This window comes from Emydura macquarii, unplaced genomic scaffold (genome assembly GCF_026122565.2).
Source record: "Emydura macquarii macquarii isolate MOO-44397 ecotype Brisbane River unplaced genomic scaffold, CSIRO-AGI_Emac_v2 contig_1876, whole genome shotgun sequence".
Lineage (NCBI taxonomy): Eukaryota > Metazoa > Chordata > Testudines > Chelidae > Emydura > Emydura macquarii.
The window spans coordinates 5256124-5272428 of record NW_027132013.1 but is presented as its reverse complement, the minus strand read 5'-3'; the positions used below and the strand labels follow the sequence as shown (position 1 = coordinate 5272428).

The 16305-nt window shown below is 39.3% G+C and overlaps 1 protein-coding gene across 1 annotated transcript in view; it reads left to right on the top strand.

Annotated features, from left to right (window-relative positions):
• The window catches only part of ELF5 (E74 like ETS transcription factor 5), a 38873-nt gene extending 31362 nt beyond the window's left edge, over window positions 1–7511 (top strand). Inside the window, exons 4-7 of the mRNA XM_067558099.1 lie at window positions 2272–2322; window positions 4347–4415; window positions 5486–5681; window positions 6219–7511. Coding sequence (XP_067414200.1) covers window positions 2272–2322; window positions 4347–4415; window positions 5486–5681; window positions 6219–6315 — 413 coding nt within the window. The 3' untranslated portion in view covers window positions 6316–7511. The remainder of the gene's footprint in view (window positions 1–2271; window positions 2323–4346; window positions 4416–5485; window positions 5682–6218) is intronic.
• Window positions 7512–16305: the final 8794 nt, after the last annotated feature.

Below are 16305 nucleotides of genomic sequence, written 5' to 3'. Positions count from 1 at the left end.
CAGCACAATATGTTGCTGCTACGTTCATCTCAAACCACCAAAGTTTGCACTGTTTATCAGACGGCAGGCATGATGTTTTGTTTGGCTTGTGCTACCAGTATAATGCGTAATAGAAATATGAGACCCTCATTAATACACTTGACATTATTCTTAAGAACAATCCATTTTCTTTCCTTATTTTCTACCTCATTTTTGTTTCCTAAGCAATTAAGAGATTTATTGTTGCTTAAGTGAATTTAGGCTTATAGACTTCTGGCCTAAATAAAGGAAAGTGAAATTTCTTCTACAACTAGCCTTAATTTTAGGTTCCAGCAGATTAATAGGATGGTTCCCTAGGGTTCCGCTCTGATGATAACTTAGACTGCTGACTTTTCATTGCCCAGGACAGGGAGACTTAGCTAGTCTACTCCAGTGCCACCCTGTTTTTCCCGTCTCCAGATGGGTTATAAATTGATGGGTAATTATTTATAGAGTTAGGCCCAGTCCTGCAATACATTTCAGCTACTTTGTGCCACTCAGTGATTCAAGACTTCCCTAAAGCTGGCTTACCTGGCTACTTCAGGATTCTTGTCTAGGAGAATTGTTGAATGTGTAGAGTTGTCATATGTATGCTGGCAACTGATGCAGTAGGTATGTCAATGGAAATATGGGGCATGGCCTAAGCATCCCTGCACTCTAGCAATCCCTGGCAGCTAGAACAGCCCCTGAAGGGCCATGGGTGGCTGGCAGTACAGGCTTTTCCCTGCAATTGCTCCTTACTGCTGGGGGCCATTGCAGCTCCTGGCGCAGGAACTGAAAGCAGATAGACTGTCTCTCCTGTGCTTTCCATGTTCCCCACATTCACTTCCCGGAGGAGAAGGAGAAACAGCTTGACTCAAATGCAGATGGGTCAGGAGCAGATGGAGGGCAGGGCAGACAAGGAATGGGTTAGGAGCAGAGAAGGACAGAGACAGGTTGGGGGCAATAGACATGAGGGGATAGAGGCAGGCTGAGTGGGAGAGGAAGAACTAGGGACAAGCTGGTGAAGGGACATGCTATGAGTTCATGCTCTGGAGATGAATCGGGGTTGTGTAGTAAATGAGGCTGCTCTCCATAGGACATGTCATACTGGTTGCAGAAGTTAAAATGTGGGTGGTGAATGAGATAGGACTGCAGGGGAAAAAATGGTCTTGTGTTCTAGGCAGTTGATAGCTGCTCTGGAGTATTAGATTCTATCCCTGTCTTTGCCACAGAGTTGCTGTGTGATGCTGGGCAAGTCACTTGGGAGGAGACTTTCAAAAGCACCTAAAGGATTTAGGAATCCCACTGAGGACCCAGAAAAACCCATGAGGAAATTAACAATTCTGTATTAAGTGCAGTTGTTGAATGATGTGCAGTAAGTAAGGCCTGTGATGACAAATACTGAACAACTGCTTATTCAGTGCACACCATTCATACTGTGGCTAAATGAGGTTGGGGTCCTGTAGGAAAAAACGTATGTGATTATGTAATTAAAGGCATAATTCCTATGCATAAAGAGGCTGACATAAGGTTGTACAGGCAACCTTAACTCTGGCATTTCCTAAACTTTGAGTGCTGGACTTTGCGACTTGGACATTCTTCAATGTAGGGGTCTTTTGTATGTAATACATTTATTAAATAATGTGAGCACTCTTGATGCTGTGAACAGAGATGCCACTGAACTATGGAGTTTGCTACAAGAGATAATTTCTACTTGAAGTAGCGGTGGGAGAACTGAAGAAATGGGCTTTTAAGGAGAGATCTGAAAGAAGAGGTCCTAATCCAAGTGTATAGGACAATAAGGAAAATGGCAAAGGTTAGAGTTGGAGAAAGATACAAAGGGATCAGGCAGACAGGAAGCCTGGCCCAAGCAAAAAGAGCATGGTGAGGAAGTTAAGAAGTAATGAGAGCACAGAAGCGTCCTGGGGTAGGTGATACCTGTTTAGGTACACAAAGACAAAGATGAGGAGCTTGAACTTGATACAGGAAGTGAGAGGAAGTCAGTGAATGGATATGAAGATAGTAGTGACAAGGTCAGAGAAGCGGAAGGGAAGGGTGATCTTTAGCAGCAGCCTTTGCATAGATTGGAGACTAATTTTCCTTGTTGCAATTTATGTATTTCTATATTATTTATTGTGAGTTTACATCCATACATTCTAATATAGCATGGAAATAGGGTTCTAGCTGTGCCTTGAGGGTCAGTGTAAAGTCACTCTGCACAGTGTGTGACTATAGAATTGAACAGTGGATTGCATGTTTTTCTCCCCACAGGCATTTCCTTTTTTAATGATACCAAAGAAACAAAGCCAGCTATCAAAGACTGTAAGTGATCTTATCTTGTAAATCTGGTTCTGTTCAATATCTTCATCAATGATTTAGATAATGGCATAGAGAGCACCAGGCCCATAGAGAGCACCAATGGGAGGACGGGACAAGGTGGCAATTGCCCAGGAGCCCAGGCAATTTAAAAGGGCCTAGGGCCCCCAGCTGCTGCCGCTGCCAGTACCACCCCTGTGGCAGCTGGGGGCCCTGGGGTGGGCCTGGGCAATTGAAAAGGGCCTGGGCCTCTTATTTCCATGGCCCCACCCACACTCCACCCTAGGCCCCATCCAGCCCGGCCACCCGCTGCTTGCCACATTGCTCCTTCCCCCTCCCTGCTCAACCCTCCCTCCACAAGCAGAAGGTGGAAGGGATACAGCAAAAAGTGGGCCAAGCAGGGAGGGGGCAGGGCCTGGGATGGAACAGGCATGGGCTGTGGGCGGGGCTGTGAATGGAAGAGCCAGGACGGATTGTTCTGCCCTGGGGTCTGGAAATGCTGTCCACAGGCCTTGAGAGTACACTTATAAAGTTTGCAGACGATACCAAGCTGGGAGGGGATGCAAGTGCTTTCAAGGATAGGATTAAAATTCAGAATGATCTGGACAAAACTGGAGAAATGGTCTGAAGTAAACAGGATGAAATTCAATAAGGACAAATGCAAAGTACTCCACTTAGGAAGGAACAATCAATCGCACCCATACAAAATGGGAAATGACTGCCTAGGAAGGAGTACTGCAGAAAGGGATGTGGGGAGCATAGTGGACCACAAGCTAAATATGAGTCAACAGTGTAACACTGTTGCAAAAAAAGCAAACATCATTCTGGGATGTATTAGCAGGAGTGTTGTAAGCAAGTCACGAAAAGGAATTCTTCTGCTCTACTCCGTACTGATTAGGCCTCAGTTGGAGTATTGTGTCCAGTTCTGGGTGCCACATTTCAGGAAAGATGTGGACAAATTGGAGAAAGTCCAAAGAAGAGCAACAAATATGATTAAAAGTCTAGAAAACATGACCTATGAGGGCAAATTGAAAAAATTAGATTTGTTTAGTCTGGAGAAGAGAAGACTGAGGGGGGACATGATAACAGTTTTCAAGTACATAAAAGATTGTAACAAGGAAGAGGGAGAAAAATTGTTCTCCTTAACCTCTGAGGATAGGATAAGAAGCAATGGGCTTAAATTGTAGCAAGGGCGGTTTAGGTTAGACATTAGGAAAACTTCCTAACAGTCAGTGTAGTTAATCACTGGAATAAATTGCCTGGGGAGGTTGTGGAATCTCTATCATTGGAGATTTTTAAGAACAGGTGAGACAAACACCTATCAGGGATGGTCTAGATAATGCTTGGTCCTGCTTTGAGTGCTGTGGACTGGACTAGACCTCTCAAGGTTCCTTCCAGTCCTACACTTTTATTCACTAGGAAAGGTGCAAGGCAGGAAAGATCTGCTGCTTTGTAGAAGTTGCAGAACTAGTGGTGTTAATCAGCCTTTGATACCCCTCCTTCAATGCCCTCTTCAGACCAGCTCTGTTTATGTCACAGCAATATCTTGACAGGCCCCCTTTCTCAGATTGGGTGATATGGCTTGTGTCACTGCAATGTTGTTGCCAAATCTCACATTGATCTATTGCTGTAGCACTTTGGCCATATGAACCCTCAACCATAGTACAGTCTGAGTGCGAACTGAGGAAAGTCCCAGTTTTCACATCAGATGTATATGCATTTGACGAAGACAGTCCTAAATTCCCTAAACCCAAATAATCCACACATACTGTAGATGATATGTAAAATGATTTCATTCTTTTGTCTGTGGGTATGTTTGTCAGTCAAATTGTTCAACTTCAAGTTAATTATTCACTTTGCTTTATCTTTATGATAAAGCCGTTTGTTTTTTTTATAAAAAGGTATCTTTAACAGATCACATCCCCAGTTCAACTCAATGTTGCACGAGATTTGATTAGGTGACCATGTTGCCCTTTTGACCACATTATCATCTTTTTCATGTGTCACGTTATTTTGTAATTCCGTTCCAGATAATGATAAGGCATGCCTGAGAACGGGGGGCATGAAAAGTCAAGAATGTCACAGCCATGGTAGAACAAGTAGGTATATACTTGAAATGCAGAAATTGTGCTCAAAAGATTGAGACTTATAAATCCCTGATTTCAAATGCCTGTCACAAAGGGGTGAATCACTTAATGATACCCCAGATAAGCAAAACATAAACTGGTGGTTCGTTGCAGTGTTGCCAAGTCTCACAACTGTAGTATGAGTTTCATTATATGGGTGCTTTCCTGGAGCCAGGAGAATCTCAGCTTTCTTTTTTTTTTTAAACAAAAGTAAGCTTCTAGCCCTCAGAGTTGTGGAGAAAAGCTGTAATACTAAAATTGAATGAACCCAGAAGAATTATATTTTTTTAAAAAAAACCTCATGATTTTTAAGCCTCTCTCAAAATTTTGAAAGGCTGATGATTTTTGAATGCTTGAGGTTGGTAATATTGGGTTTGTAGCTTCACCATTTGCCTAATTCGTGGGACATTGCTTACTCAGAATCTCCTTAAGCGTGACACATGCATGCACACAGGGTAACCAGGTTTGTCCACTTTCTTAGGAGGTTCTTGTCCCTTCCAGAGTGTTTGGGACTCAAGCAAACCTCAGGCTTAAACTGTAGCAACACAGAGAAATCTACCTGTGTGGGGAAGTTTGTTCACCTGCTGCCAACGCTGTAACTGTTTTTGCTCACCTGCTGCCAGTGCTGTAACTGGATTTGGTGTCTGCTGTTAATCCAGAACCTTTCACAGCACTAAATGCACGTCAAACATTTTGAAATTAATCTAAAAATGCACTTTGAAAACAATCCTCAAATCCTATTGTCCTTTATTAGGGAATCACACTACTAACCTGTGAAAATCCATAGTGATTCCTGGAGGCTAACCCTATGAAGGATGCAACTTTAGTTCTTTTTCAAGGACATTCTGTAGTTGCTTTGTCTGCAGAAGGTAACTTGATTGCACTTACAGATAAGCAATGCACTTGATCTTGTAAACTAAGCAGATGCCAGATACAAGTGGTTAATGATCTTAAGCAGTCTGACAACCCTGCTGTAGAGATTATTTCGCTATAGCACTGTGTCACTGAAAGTCTGTTAATCTTCTGTCTTTTTCCTGCCAAAGGCCTGCAGAGTTCTCACTTGTGGGAATTTGTAAGAGACCTTCTCCTGTCTCCAGAAGAAAACTGTGGAGTTCTTGAATGGGAGGATAGAGAACAAGGTATCTTTCGGGTTGTTAAATCAGAAGCCCTGGCAAAGCTGTGGGGACAAAGGAAGCGAAACGACAGAATGACATATGAAAAACTGAGCAGAGCTCTCCGGTGAGTTAGTAGATGAAAATGCCACTACATTACTAATGATGTTATATATGAGCCCATTTCACACAATGATATTGATTGCATAGCTTTTTAGTGTATTATCCAAAAGGCCATGAGACAGAATCATGGCACTTTGGTTACAGATAAGATTACAGGGCCAGATCTACATAGAAAGCAATGGAGCTATTCTGATTTACATGAGGCTGAGAATTTGGCCATTGGTTTGTAATGTGACACTACCTGCCTCTCTGCTTTGGCAATAATCCCAGCAGTTCACTCTGAACTGGAGTCATTTTAGAAGCAAAACCACACATACAATGTTTGTTTTAAAAGGAGCAAAGCTCACCGTTCAAGAAGTCTGGGAAAGTTTTAAACTCTATAATGTAAGTGGATCTGGAGGTATGAAACTATCCATTTAACAGAAAGAAAGGATTGCTGTTTGATGGAAAACATCAGATTGACTCCTCTGTTTTGTTCCTGTCATGTACTACTTGGGAACAATTCCTTTAAGTAAATTCCACTTCTGTTTTGTTACTGCAGGTATTATTATAAAACTGGAATTTTGGAACGCATCGACAGAAGGCTAGTGTACAAGTTTGGAAAGAATGCCCATGGGTGGCAGGAGAACAAGCTATGAACTAACTGTCCCATGCATCAGACTGATTCTGCAATCTACAACATGAAGTGCTTGACTGCAACAGACATTTGAGAGAAGGCATTTTTCTCCTGCAACTCTGTATTATGCTAGCTTGAAGTTGACAATGCTTTCTGCGAGATTGGCCAGAGCAACACGATAGCACACAAATGTGTGGCTTTTCCCCACTATTTACCACCTGACAGCATTAGCTCATGAGCAGCCCTTAGGAAAGCAACACCTGTGATGCAGCTCAAGGTTTTGTTAAGACAAATTGTTTTATCTGTGGCACTTCTTCCTCTGCCAATAAGGGCTATCTTTTGTTGTTGCCTATCAACTCTCAATATGAAATTACTACTTTTCACTGACGTTTAAAAGAAGTTGATGAGGAAATTTTTTTTGAGATAAGGTGGTTAAATATGTTGCAAAACATATGGTCTTTTTTCCTCCCCTTGGTTAGAAAGTCAGTATTTTGGTTCATCTGGAGACAATACCATCGTGATCAGTACGTGTTCCTGACCTCATTACCAAGGACCCAATTCTCAGATCTGCTACAAACCTTTGTGCTGGAAAATCTAGTCAGCTCGGCGTCCCCCCCACATATCCATAGAATTAATCTGTCCAATCAACCGCACCATCCATAAGAAAAAAGAGGGTTTTAGGCACTAATCTGATTTCTTCACTTAGCTACTAATTTGACTTTTGCAAGATAAATTTGCAGGTTTTACTGTACATAAAGTGTTCAATAACTATTATTTGTGCTATGTTGGTTAGTTGTTGATCACACGGTATTGATTCTGTTCCTTGATTGGGTTAGCATAACTCTTATTGCAAGCACTTTTGATGCAAATATTTATCTATGTGAACTAAAAATTCACTTTCCACAAACACTCACATGGGAGTTTGAACTTTGCTTTCTTAGAACCTCCATGAAAATGAAAATCCAGCACTCCAGTGTCTAGGGCGAGTAAGCATGAAAGGGCAACAAGTATCATTAAAATAGATGCAAATGAATATTTGTGGAAAACTGTACAAAGAATTCACCCAAATCTCTACAGATAATGGCTGAGATCTTCAAAGCAGTCTACGGTATAGAGCCACACATATCTCATTAAAATTAATGTGTAGCTAAATGCCCTTGACTGCTCAAATTTCAACCAAAGAATACATTGGGGTCTGGACTAGAAGACCTCTCGAAGTCTCTTCCAGTCCTACGATTCTATGATTTGTTAGAGTAGAAGATGGTATATGAGTAAGTCAATAATATTTTTGTAAGCTTCCCAGTTGTGATATATTTTAACAAAAATATTGCCCTTTCTACCTGAAGGGCTCAAGCAGCCCCGTTTAGTACTACCTCAGAGGGCACTTCGAGGATATAAATGAGGTTCTTGTCTTGTTTTCAAAGGAGTGACTCTGCTGCATGTCCCTCTGAATGCAATGTTGAGCGTTATCATTGCTTTCTCCTTAACACATGAGTCTGTTTCTTTTAAACTCAAAATATTATAATTTTATTAGTAATGATTGTTCGTTTTGTTTTTTCATAAAGACTGGGTGGTGGTCCTGTGAGTCAGGATTGGCCAACTAAGTGAAATCCAAGCTCAATAGTGCAGTGGCATTTAGCCTGGTGCTGTGCTACTCAGGATCCTGAGAAGTCAATGGGGATGCAACATGGCTTCAGTTGACTGTAGTAGGCATTGGGTCAAGCCCAAGAAGCGCATCTCCCTGCTACAGGATACAAGATCAAGCCCTAAGGGTCACACAAGAAATTCCTCGCTCTGCATTTTCCCAGCTTCATCCAGAAATTGTGTATCGCTGTGAAAGGATTCCTGTTGTTGCAGTTATTCAAATTAGCTTTTGTTTTGATTTGGTTATCTGCTATGTAAGGTTTGAGTGGGCGGGATAAATCCTTCAGAGAGACAGATAGGGTACCAAAGTGGTGGTATCAGAAAGTTTGAGTGCTGCCCGTTATTGCTGCTGCCCATCACTTAGCAAGTGGAAAGCAGCTTTGCAGAAATAGAATATCATCACTGTGTATTCATGGTCATAACCAGGGCATTAAACCTACATTCTAAAAAAATCCTCATTTTATGCCTCCCTCCACCACCCCCCCCCAAAAAAAAAAAAAAAAGTGCAGATGACAGTTGAATATTTTTAAATGCAATCTAAATTTTACAAATATTGCACATAGTTCAAATATTATGTTCAGGCTTCCTGGCCAATGTTAATAAAAGCAGCGCTTTCTACATCTTAACAAGTGACAGAAACTGCCCTGGCATTTTCTAGTCAGGCACTGTTAAGTCATCACTGACAGAATGTATTCAGAAGTACTGTATGATCCTCATTTCCATTAAACTAGCACCAGCACACAAAAGAAAAAAATCAGCAAGATAAAAAGCACTGAAGTGCACTATGTAGTAAGAAGCACAGATGTGAAATTTTACTGTAAATATATTTTTAAATGAATTACTGTAAAATGTCTATTTTTGGATTGTGTATATTTTCCAACAATTGTAGTTTGTGAACAGTGTGAATAAAATATTTAATATATAAGATGCGTGGCTTCCTGTTAGTTTTCTTTTTGTAACTCACGTCAGGGGTGCACAGATTGCCCAGAAGACTCTCTAAATTGAAATAAATGTTTAACAAATGTAGGCAAGCCAAATCAGAGATACTGCTGTAGACAGGATGTCCTTCATTGCTTTGCTTTTGCAATTCAGTTTATGATTTGAAGACTATGTCTGGACTACAACCCTAGATTATATTGAAAAGCACATGTAGCAAAAGCCTGAGGCAGACATTTGAAATAATCCAATTATGCTGCCCGTTACGGCACTTCTCTTTGCAATTCAACTATAGTACATACATGTAAGGAAAAAGACAGAACAATGTTCTAAGACAGGAGTAGTCAATTATTTTTTGTCAAGATCCAAATTTCTTGGTCAAGGTCCAGACTCCAGAGAAATGAATAAAAACAAAACAATATTGGTAATAAGTAAATTAAAACAGTTTGGGGTCCATTCAAAAGCAGCTGGTGGTCGAGATTTGGCCCAGGGTCCACCTATTATCTTCCCCTGTTCTAAGATCTAACTTAATAATGTTTACTCAAGGACTTAAAGTAACCTACTCTTGTTTGTGTTTATAAAAAGAGAAGAATTGAGGACTGACTATAAGGTGCCAACAAAAATTAGCCAAAGAGTGTTACATGAAGAACAGTTTTCCCAAATGGAGAAATCAAATCCCACACCTCAATCTGCTGCTTTCGTGCCTGGTGCCTTGGCTGTAGTTGTTAATCCTGTCTTGCTAAAATTGAAGGGAAGAAAGAAGCTCCAAATTCACTGGGGTTGGCTCTACATGCACCCCACAGAGGCATATACAGTGGTCAGGGGTATTGCTCCATTGGAGGGCGGGGGTGATACTGCTATGTTCACATGCAATAGCAGTACCACAGTACTGCTACTATACAGGTGCTGCTTCATAAAATTACCTCTCTGCCTGAACATAGTCAGAAAGTAAAACACTCTAATGCTTGTCTGCCCTCAAATAGTTTTTAAAATTTCAAGTGACTTGGGTTTTGTTTTTTTTTATCATACAGAATTGATTCATCAGGTATCCTCTGCCGTTGCAGACACATCTTAAGATTCTATAGTTAACTGGTATGCTAAACACACATCATAAAACATGGTAGAAGGGGAGTGGCTGTTTAGACAGAGGAGCAACTGCCTGCTATAAATCTGAAGAGAGTCTTAAAGAGCCTCAGCTCGTATAAATTGTCATACCTCCACTGACTTCAATGGGACCATAAACATTTACAGCAGCTGAGGTTCCGCCCCTTAGAAAGCTGCAAATAAACATTGCTAGTAGAGCTCCCACATCAAACATGCCTAACAGATCTATAGCTCTTCAAACAACTCATGACTGGGACATTCTTTAGTATGCACAGTTTTCAGACACACCCAAGACATGTTTGAACCACAGAGATACATTAGGAATAACTCCACTGAATCCAGTAGCATTATACCAGTGTAAACAAAATCAGAATCAGGCCCACAGACTACACAGTTAAAAACATGAGTAATGTTGTATTATCATACATACATTGTATGTTCAGATAGCTTATTTCCAGAAGGAATCATTATAATACTTTCAAATCTATTACTCTGTGAGGAAACTAACGTTAAATCATACGTTTTAGGCAGCACATTATTGCATATGTATTTCCTTTCTTTATAGCTCACCATTTATTTTTGTTTTAAAACTGCACACACTGGCTAATTATATTTATTTTTGACAATACTGATTGATATTTAGTTACATTGAGAAGTATAATAGTGTAGAAGATCCTTTTAGTAATTTCATCTGCAGAATCAGACCAATGAACAAAGAGGAACTAAAACAAATTCTTATGATAATTAAGTGCACTGAATTTAATTTCCACAAGTAAACAAAAATCATTTTGGCTTTATATTGTGATTGCCCAAATGGATTCATTGTTAATAGCCTGAAGCTTGAGGTTATTAGATTCAATCACTTTCTATAGCAAATGTAAACATAATTTTGTATGACCACAACAAGCCTGCAGATATGCTAAATTCATTAATTCCGTTGATGGCTTAATCTCCAGATGGGTGAATGTAAAATTCATGGACTAACCTGGAGTCACACAGTTTGATCTTTCTTTTGCAGGCATGTGAGATGTGATTTGTGTGTGTGTTTTCTAATCACATCCATAAAAAGCATGAAATTTTGCCCAAATTAAGTTATGTAAGAGGAACAATTAGCACAAATTCTATTTAAAAGTTTCTTAAATTTGAGTGCAGTCAAATCAATGATATTTTAAAGAAAATAACCAGTGCTCATTTAGAGCACAGCACAAATGAAACATTTTGTTTGATAACTGCAATCTTGTCCCCTTTTCCTTTATAGAATTTTAGGAGGTAAGATTTTTGTAACGTGCTAAGCAAACTACAAAACTTAGCATATGCATGAAAACCTTTTGGAATATAAAAGTGCTAAAATTAAGTCCTTGTAATGAACAATCTAATTTGCGCTAAGTCCTGCAGTTAGGGACATTCTCTCATTGTATGACTATCCAAACACTGACCTGTGCTCAATTTTTTTTTTTTAAATGTATCTCAAAATTAAATTCTGCTCAGATGGAGAGTTATAAAACAAGCTAAAATATTCAGCTTAAATCTTGTTCACTAGAAGTCATCCCTAACATACAATGCTGAAGCGGACAAAAAGGTATTTGTCTAACAGCGCTTGAATACAGGAACCATAATCAGAATGAACATCCGTGAAGTTTTTCACCTGAAATGGCAAGACAAAGCAGGGCAAGAATAGACAAGAATTTCATTTCTGAGTTTCAGATTCTCATAGCTCTCATCTCCACTACAAGGGCTGCAATCAATATGCTGTGGCTACTAAATAAGAGTGACCAACACTTCCCCAAATGAAGCACTGATGCTCAATCTCCAGTAATTATTAAGTCACCTAGGCAGATATACTGACCCCCAGAGAACTGAACAGGCTCCCCAATAGTGTTTTCCATGGGGGAAGAGGGATGAAGTGGAGGACAGAGCCACTACAACTGATACTGGAGCCTCAGAGCAACAATAGCAACTCTTCCAAGTCAACATTGGCTCAAAGATGTAGCCATTCTGCTGGCTAGCACCATTAACACTATTCTCCTGAATAGTTTGTATAGAATTCAGAGACGTTTCAATTCTCCAACATTACAGTCAAGCGTGTGCATGTGTTTGTGTGTTACTAACCATTTCCTCGTGTAGACACTAGCCCCCTCCCCTTCAAGTCTATTATCTAATTAGTAAGAGATTAGTTTGTGTTAAAAGCATGTTATTCCAAAACTATTAATGCCTGATTTAAGAATCATTTCTGCATCTGTGTAAAAAGTGTTTGAACGATGCAGACACTCTATGTGGGAAGGGGAAATAAGCCAAGCATATAGAATCCAGTGCTCTGGCTACATGAGAGAGCTTACAGTGGCCCAGCTGCATTGATGCAGCTGTGCCGCTATAAGGTCTCTAGTGTAGCAACTCTAAGCTGACAGGAGAGAGCTCTCCCATGGACTTAATTCATTCACCCCCAACGAGCGGCAATAGTTCTGTCGGCAGGAGAAGTGCTCCCGCAAACATTGCGCTGTCCACACTGGCAAATAGGTTAGGGTAACTTATGTCGCTCAGACGGGTGGCTTATTCACGCCCTGGGCCCTGAGTGACATAAGTTATACTGACATAAATGGGAGTGTAGACATGGTTAACATATGTTGACGGTTCAAAGAAACTTAAGATGGAACACCAAAATAGGGAGTTATAAAAAAAACTCCAATCATTCTAAGCATTGTACATCCTTAAAACAAAGGCAACAATCAGCTTCTAAGCCCAATTTATTAGATTTTTTTTTAAATAATTCTTCTGTAATTTTCCTGTGAAGAATTAAAGTTATCCTTCTGTTAACCTTACAAACTGATTTAAGTACTCATTGTAGCAATTGGAGAGCTAGATAAATTGATCACATTTCAACTATATTGCATTGCTTAATATCTGGTTACTTTAGGGAAACTAAAAATAAATAAATTAGTGAGATATTTGCTTAGCTTTATATTTGCTAGCTTGTTTTTCTGATAAATCTACCAAAGCACACGAGACCGGTTTCTTTCTCAAAACTTCAGTGTGGGAAAACAACCTCGTTAGAGGTAAAGGTAAATACTTTGAATAGCTCCTGATTAAAATCCTCTTAGCACTACAACATAAATATATGACTGGGTTTGCATAGTGCTTACGAAAGACTGAGGTCTGGTCTGCACTAGAAAAGTAAAGTAGTTTAACTACATTGCTTAACGGTGTGAAAAATCCACACCCCAAGTGCCATAATTAAGCCAACCTAACTTCCAGTGTAGACAGTGCTAGGTCGACGGAAGAATTCTTCTGTCAACCAAGCTATTACCTATCAGGGAGGTGCATTACCTACGCAGACAGGAGAACCCCTCCCACAGGCATAGGTAGTGTCTACTGTGAAGTGCAACAGTGGCACAGCTGTGCTGCAGTAGCATTTCAAGTAGACAAGGCCTTAGAAAAGAGGAGATAGAAGTGACACGCTTAGTATCTTTCCCAGGCCTGAAGAAGAGCTGTGTGTAGTTCAAAAGCTTGTTTCTCTCACCAGCAGAAGTTGGTCTTTCATAGGAACAGCTCACCAGTTTGAATCTAGTACTACAGTATGTATGTATGTATGGCAGCCTCAAATCCTAAATCTTTCTGAATTTCAATCTACCTATGTCTTAATTTTCAAGTATGTAAAAAACAAAGGGCCAGATCACATCCCCACCTGATCGTAGGCTGGGGTGTCTGGTTTTCAATTAGAAAACTGGCAATCTTAGTGAAGGGGGCCTGCACATACAGTCTCTCCCCTACAAACACAGATTGGGGGGGCTCATCTGCCTCCACAGCACCATCCCTTTCCTTCCTTTCACCCTTTTATCCTGGATTTGTAATGTCTACATCACGATGTAATTTTTAGTCATGTGTTAACAACAGCATACAGCTGTGTATTTAATTCCATAAGTTACAATTCTTAGTAAAAATCCCTATTAAACGGCAGCTATTCCATACACCTTTATGACTTTTATATTAGAAAAAAGACCTAGGTCATTGTTTACGAGGAAAAACAAATGGAGTAGAATGTCAGTTAATCCTGGCCCGATTCTGCTCTGCAATTAATTAAATTGATCTGTAAATTTAGAAAAGAAATCCTTTCATTTGTATTATGTGCATAGGCATTAGCATTATATTCCAAAGCATTATCAGGGATACCTTGGTTGTCAGAAACACTCATAGGTCCATCTCTGTTAGATGGCTCTGAGTTCTATTCACAGGTATTTGCAGGTAGTTAATAGTAGGTGTCAGTGAGCATTAGAATACGAGAAAAGGCAATCCTGAAATTACATTGACATTATGTAGCTTCATTTTTGTATTTTCCTAAAGCCCATATTTCTAATGATTACCCTTTAATTCAGTCACCAGAATAAACATAGTTGTGTGAAAAAGCACACCATTTCCAGCATGATATTTAATATTCTTTAATCTCCACATAGATACAAATAGTTAAAATACTCATATATCCTGAATTTCATGGTCTCAATCTTTGCAATACTCACACTCTTTGTTTTATTCACATTCCCACACTGATGTTAAAATGACTATAGCCAAAATTTTCACATAGGGGGCTTAAAGTTAGGTTCCTGAATCCTTACTTAGGCTCTTGAACAGAAATAATTTCCACTGGGTTTAACAAGATTTGAGGGTGTCCAGCATTTCTGAAAATGGGGTCCCTTTTATTTTGATACCTAATTAAATATTATGCTGCCAAACTTTAGGCTGAATAATTTAGCCTATATTTTTAAAGGGGTCTTTGGAGTGGATACGGTAGCACCAAATGCACAGTACAAAAAACTGAGTTTGCTTCCTTAAGGGATTGAAGTTGAAGTGCAGAAGTTAACAAATCAAGAATCTATCAATAAAGAAAAAGATATAAAAAATTATTGGTTTCAAAATGAAAGGCTTTTTGGGGATTATGCAATGACCATCTGAACTATACACTATAGACCGAGCTAATCTCAAAACTCACTCTCTCTTAAAACCTTTCCTGTGGTATGTTTCAACAGAGCCTATTACAGCTCCCTAATTAATTGGACCAGTTTTCTACCACTGAAACTTAGAGAGCAGTATGAGTCTCAAAATCCTGTCATTATAATTTTAAGGATGTGCATATATACTGACTAGTGTTATTCATAAAATGGGGGTATCAGCAAAAAATAGAAGACTCTCAGAATGATGGTTTCGCAGAAAGGAAGTTATACTTGTGTAGAGTACAATGTGAAGCTGTGCTCAGAAGTGTGGGGTACTTTCAATCATTCATAAATGGATTCTATATGCTCTCTCATATATATGAGGTAGCATAATATATAAATATTACTCATATGCACATTACTGTTAGTAAGTCTGGTAGTGTTAAAAATAACTCCTACTGGATCTATTTAGATTCCTAAAAGATTTGGGTACAGATTAGGAAGAATGGCATTTGATTTTGCACACATACCATCAATTAAATTTTTGCCACTGACATCAGTGCAGGGTTGGGCTCTACAGCATGTAATTATTGATCTGTGGATGCAATCAGGTACGTGATAGTCAAAGTGCAACAAAATGAATCTGTAATTATTTGCACTACTAGAGGATCTGCCCCTACAGTGGTCTATACAGTTCTATAAAGAAGAAAGGCCATGAAGGAGTGATGAGCAAGAGTGATATGAACAGCCAGCATTATATATAGAATAAAGCAGACTGATATGGATCTGTGTCTGAGCAATATGAAGTGTCATGAGACTTACCTGTAGTATTTCTTCAGAGCTAGGTTTGATGCCTGATGGTGTGTTGCTCGGTTAAAGGCCAGCTGTTCTACTTTAGCAAAATAATTGACAGCATTTCTTTTTAAGATGAGTAGGAATTAAAGGATAATCTTTGTAAGGCTAAACCTAGAAAACATAACATAAATTGCAATTACTGTATGTTATGTGGCCCAGCAAGAAAAGTGTAAAAAGATTCAACTACCTAAAAAAAGAATTATGTCTGGCTACATTATGGAAGTAAGCTTTATTGTGGTAACTACAATTACATTCTAAAAATGGCATCTTTGCAGAATGATAAAGAAATATCATTATAATCCATAGAGAGTGTTCAAGCAATTTATTATATCATTATATTAAGGCCCTATTACTACAACCCTGAAATGAAATAGCTACGGTTATTTGAAGAATTGTATTAAAATGCAATATGCTATATACATTTGTGTCACAGTTACCTTCATTAAATCAAAGGTATTAAACAGAAATTTTTCTGCTTTATCATGACCTGAAATAGAAACTCCAAGATAGATAGTTTTCATGGGCAATAGCATTGTAAAGATCATGCAATCTGT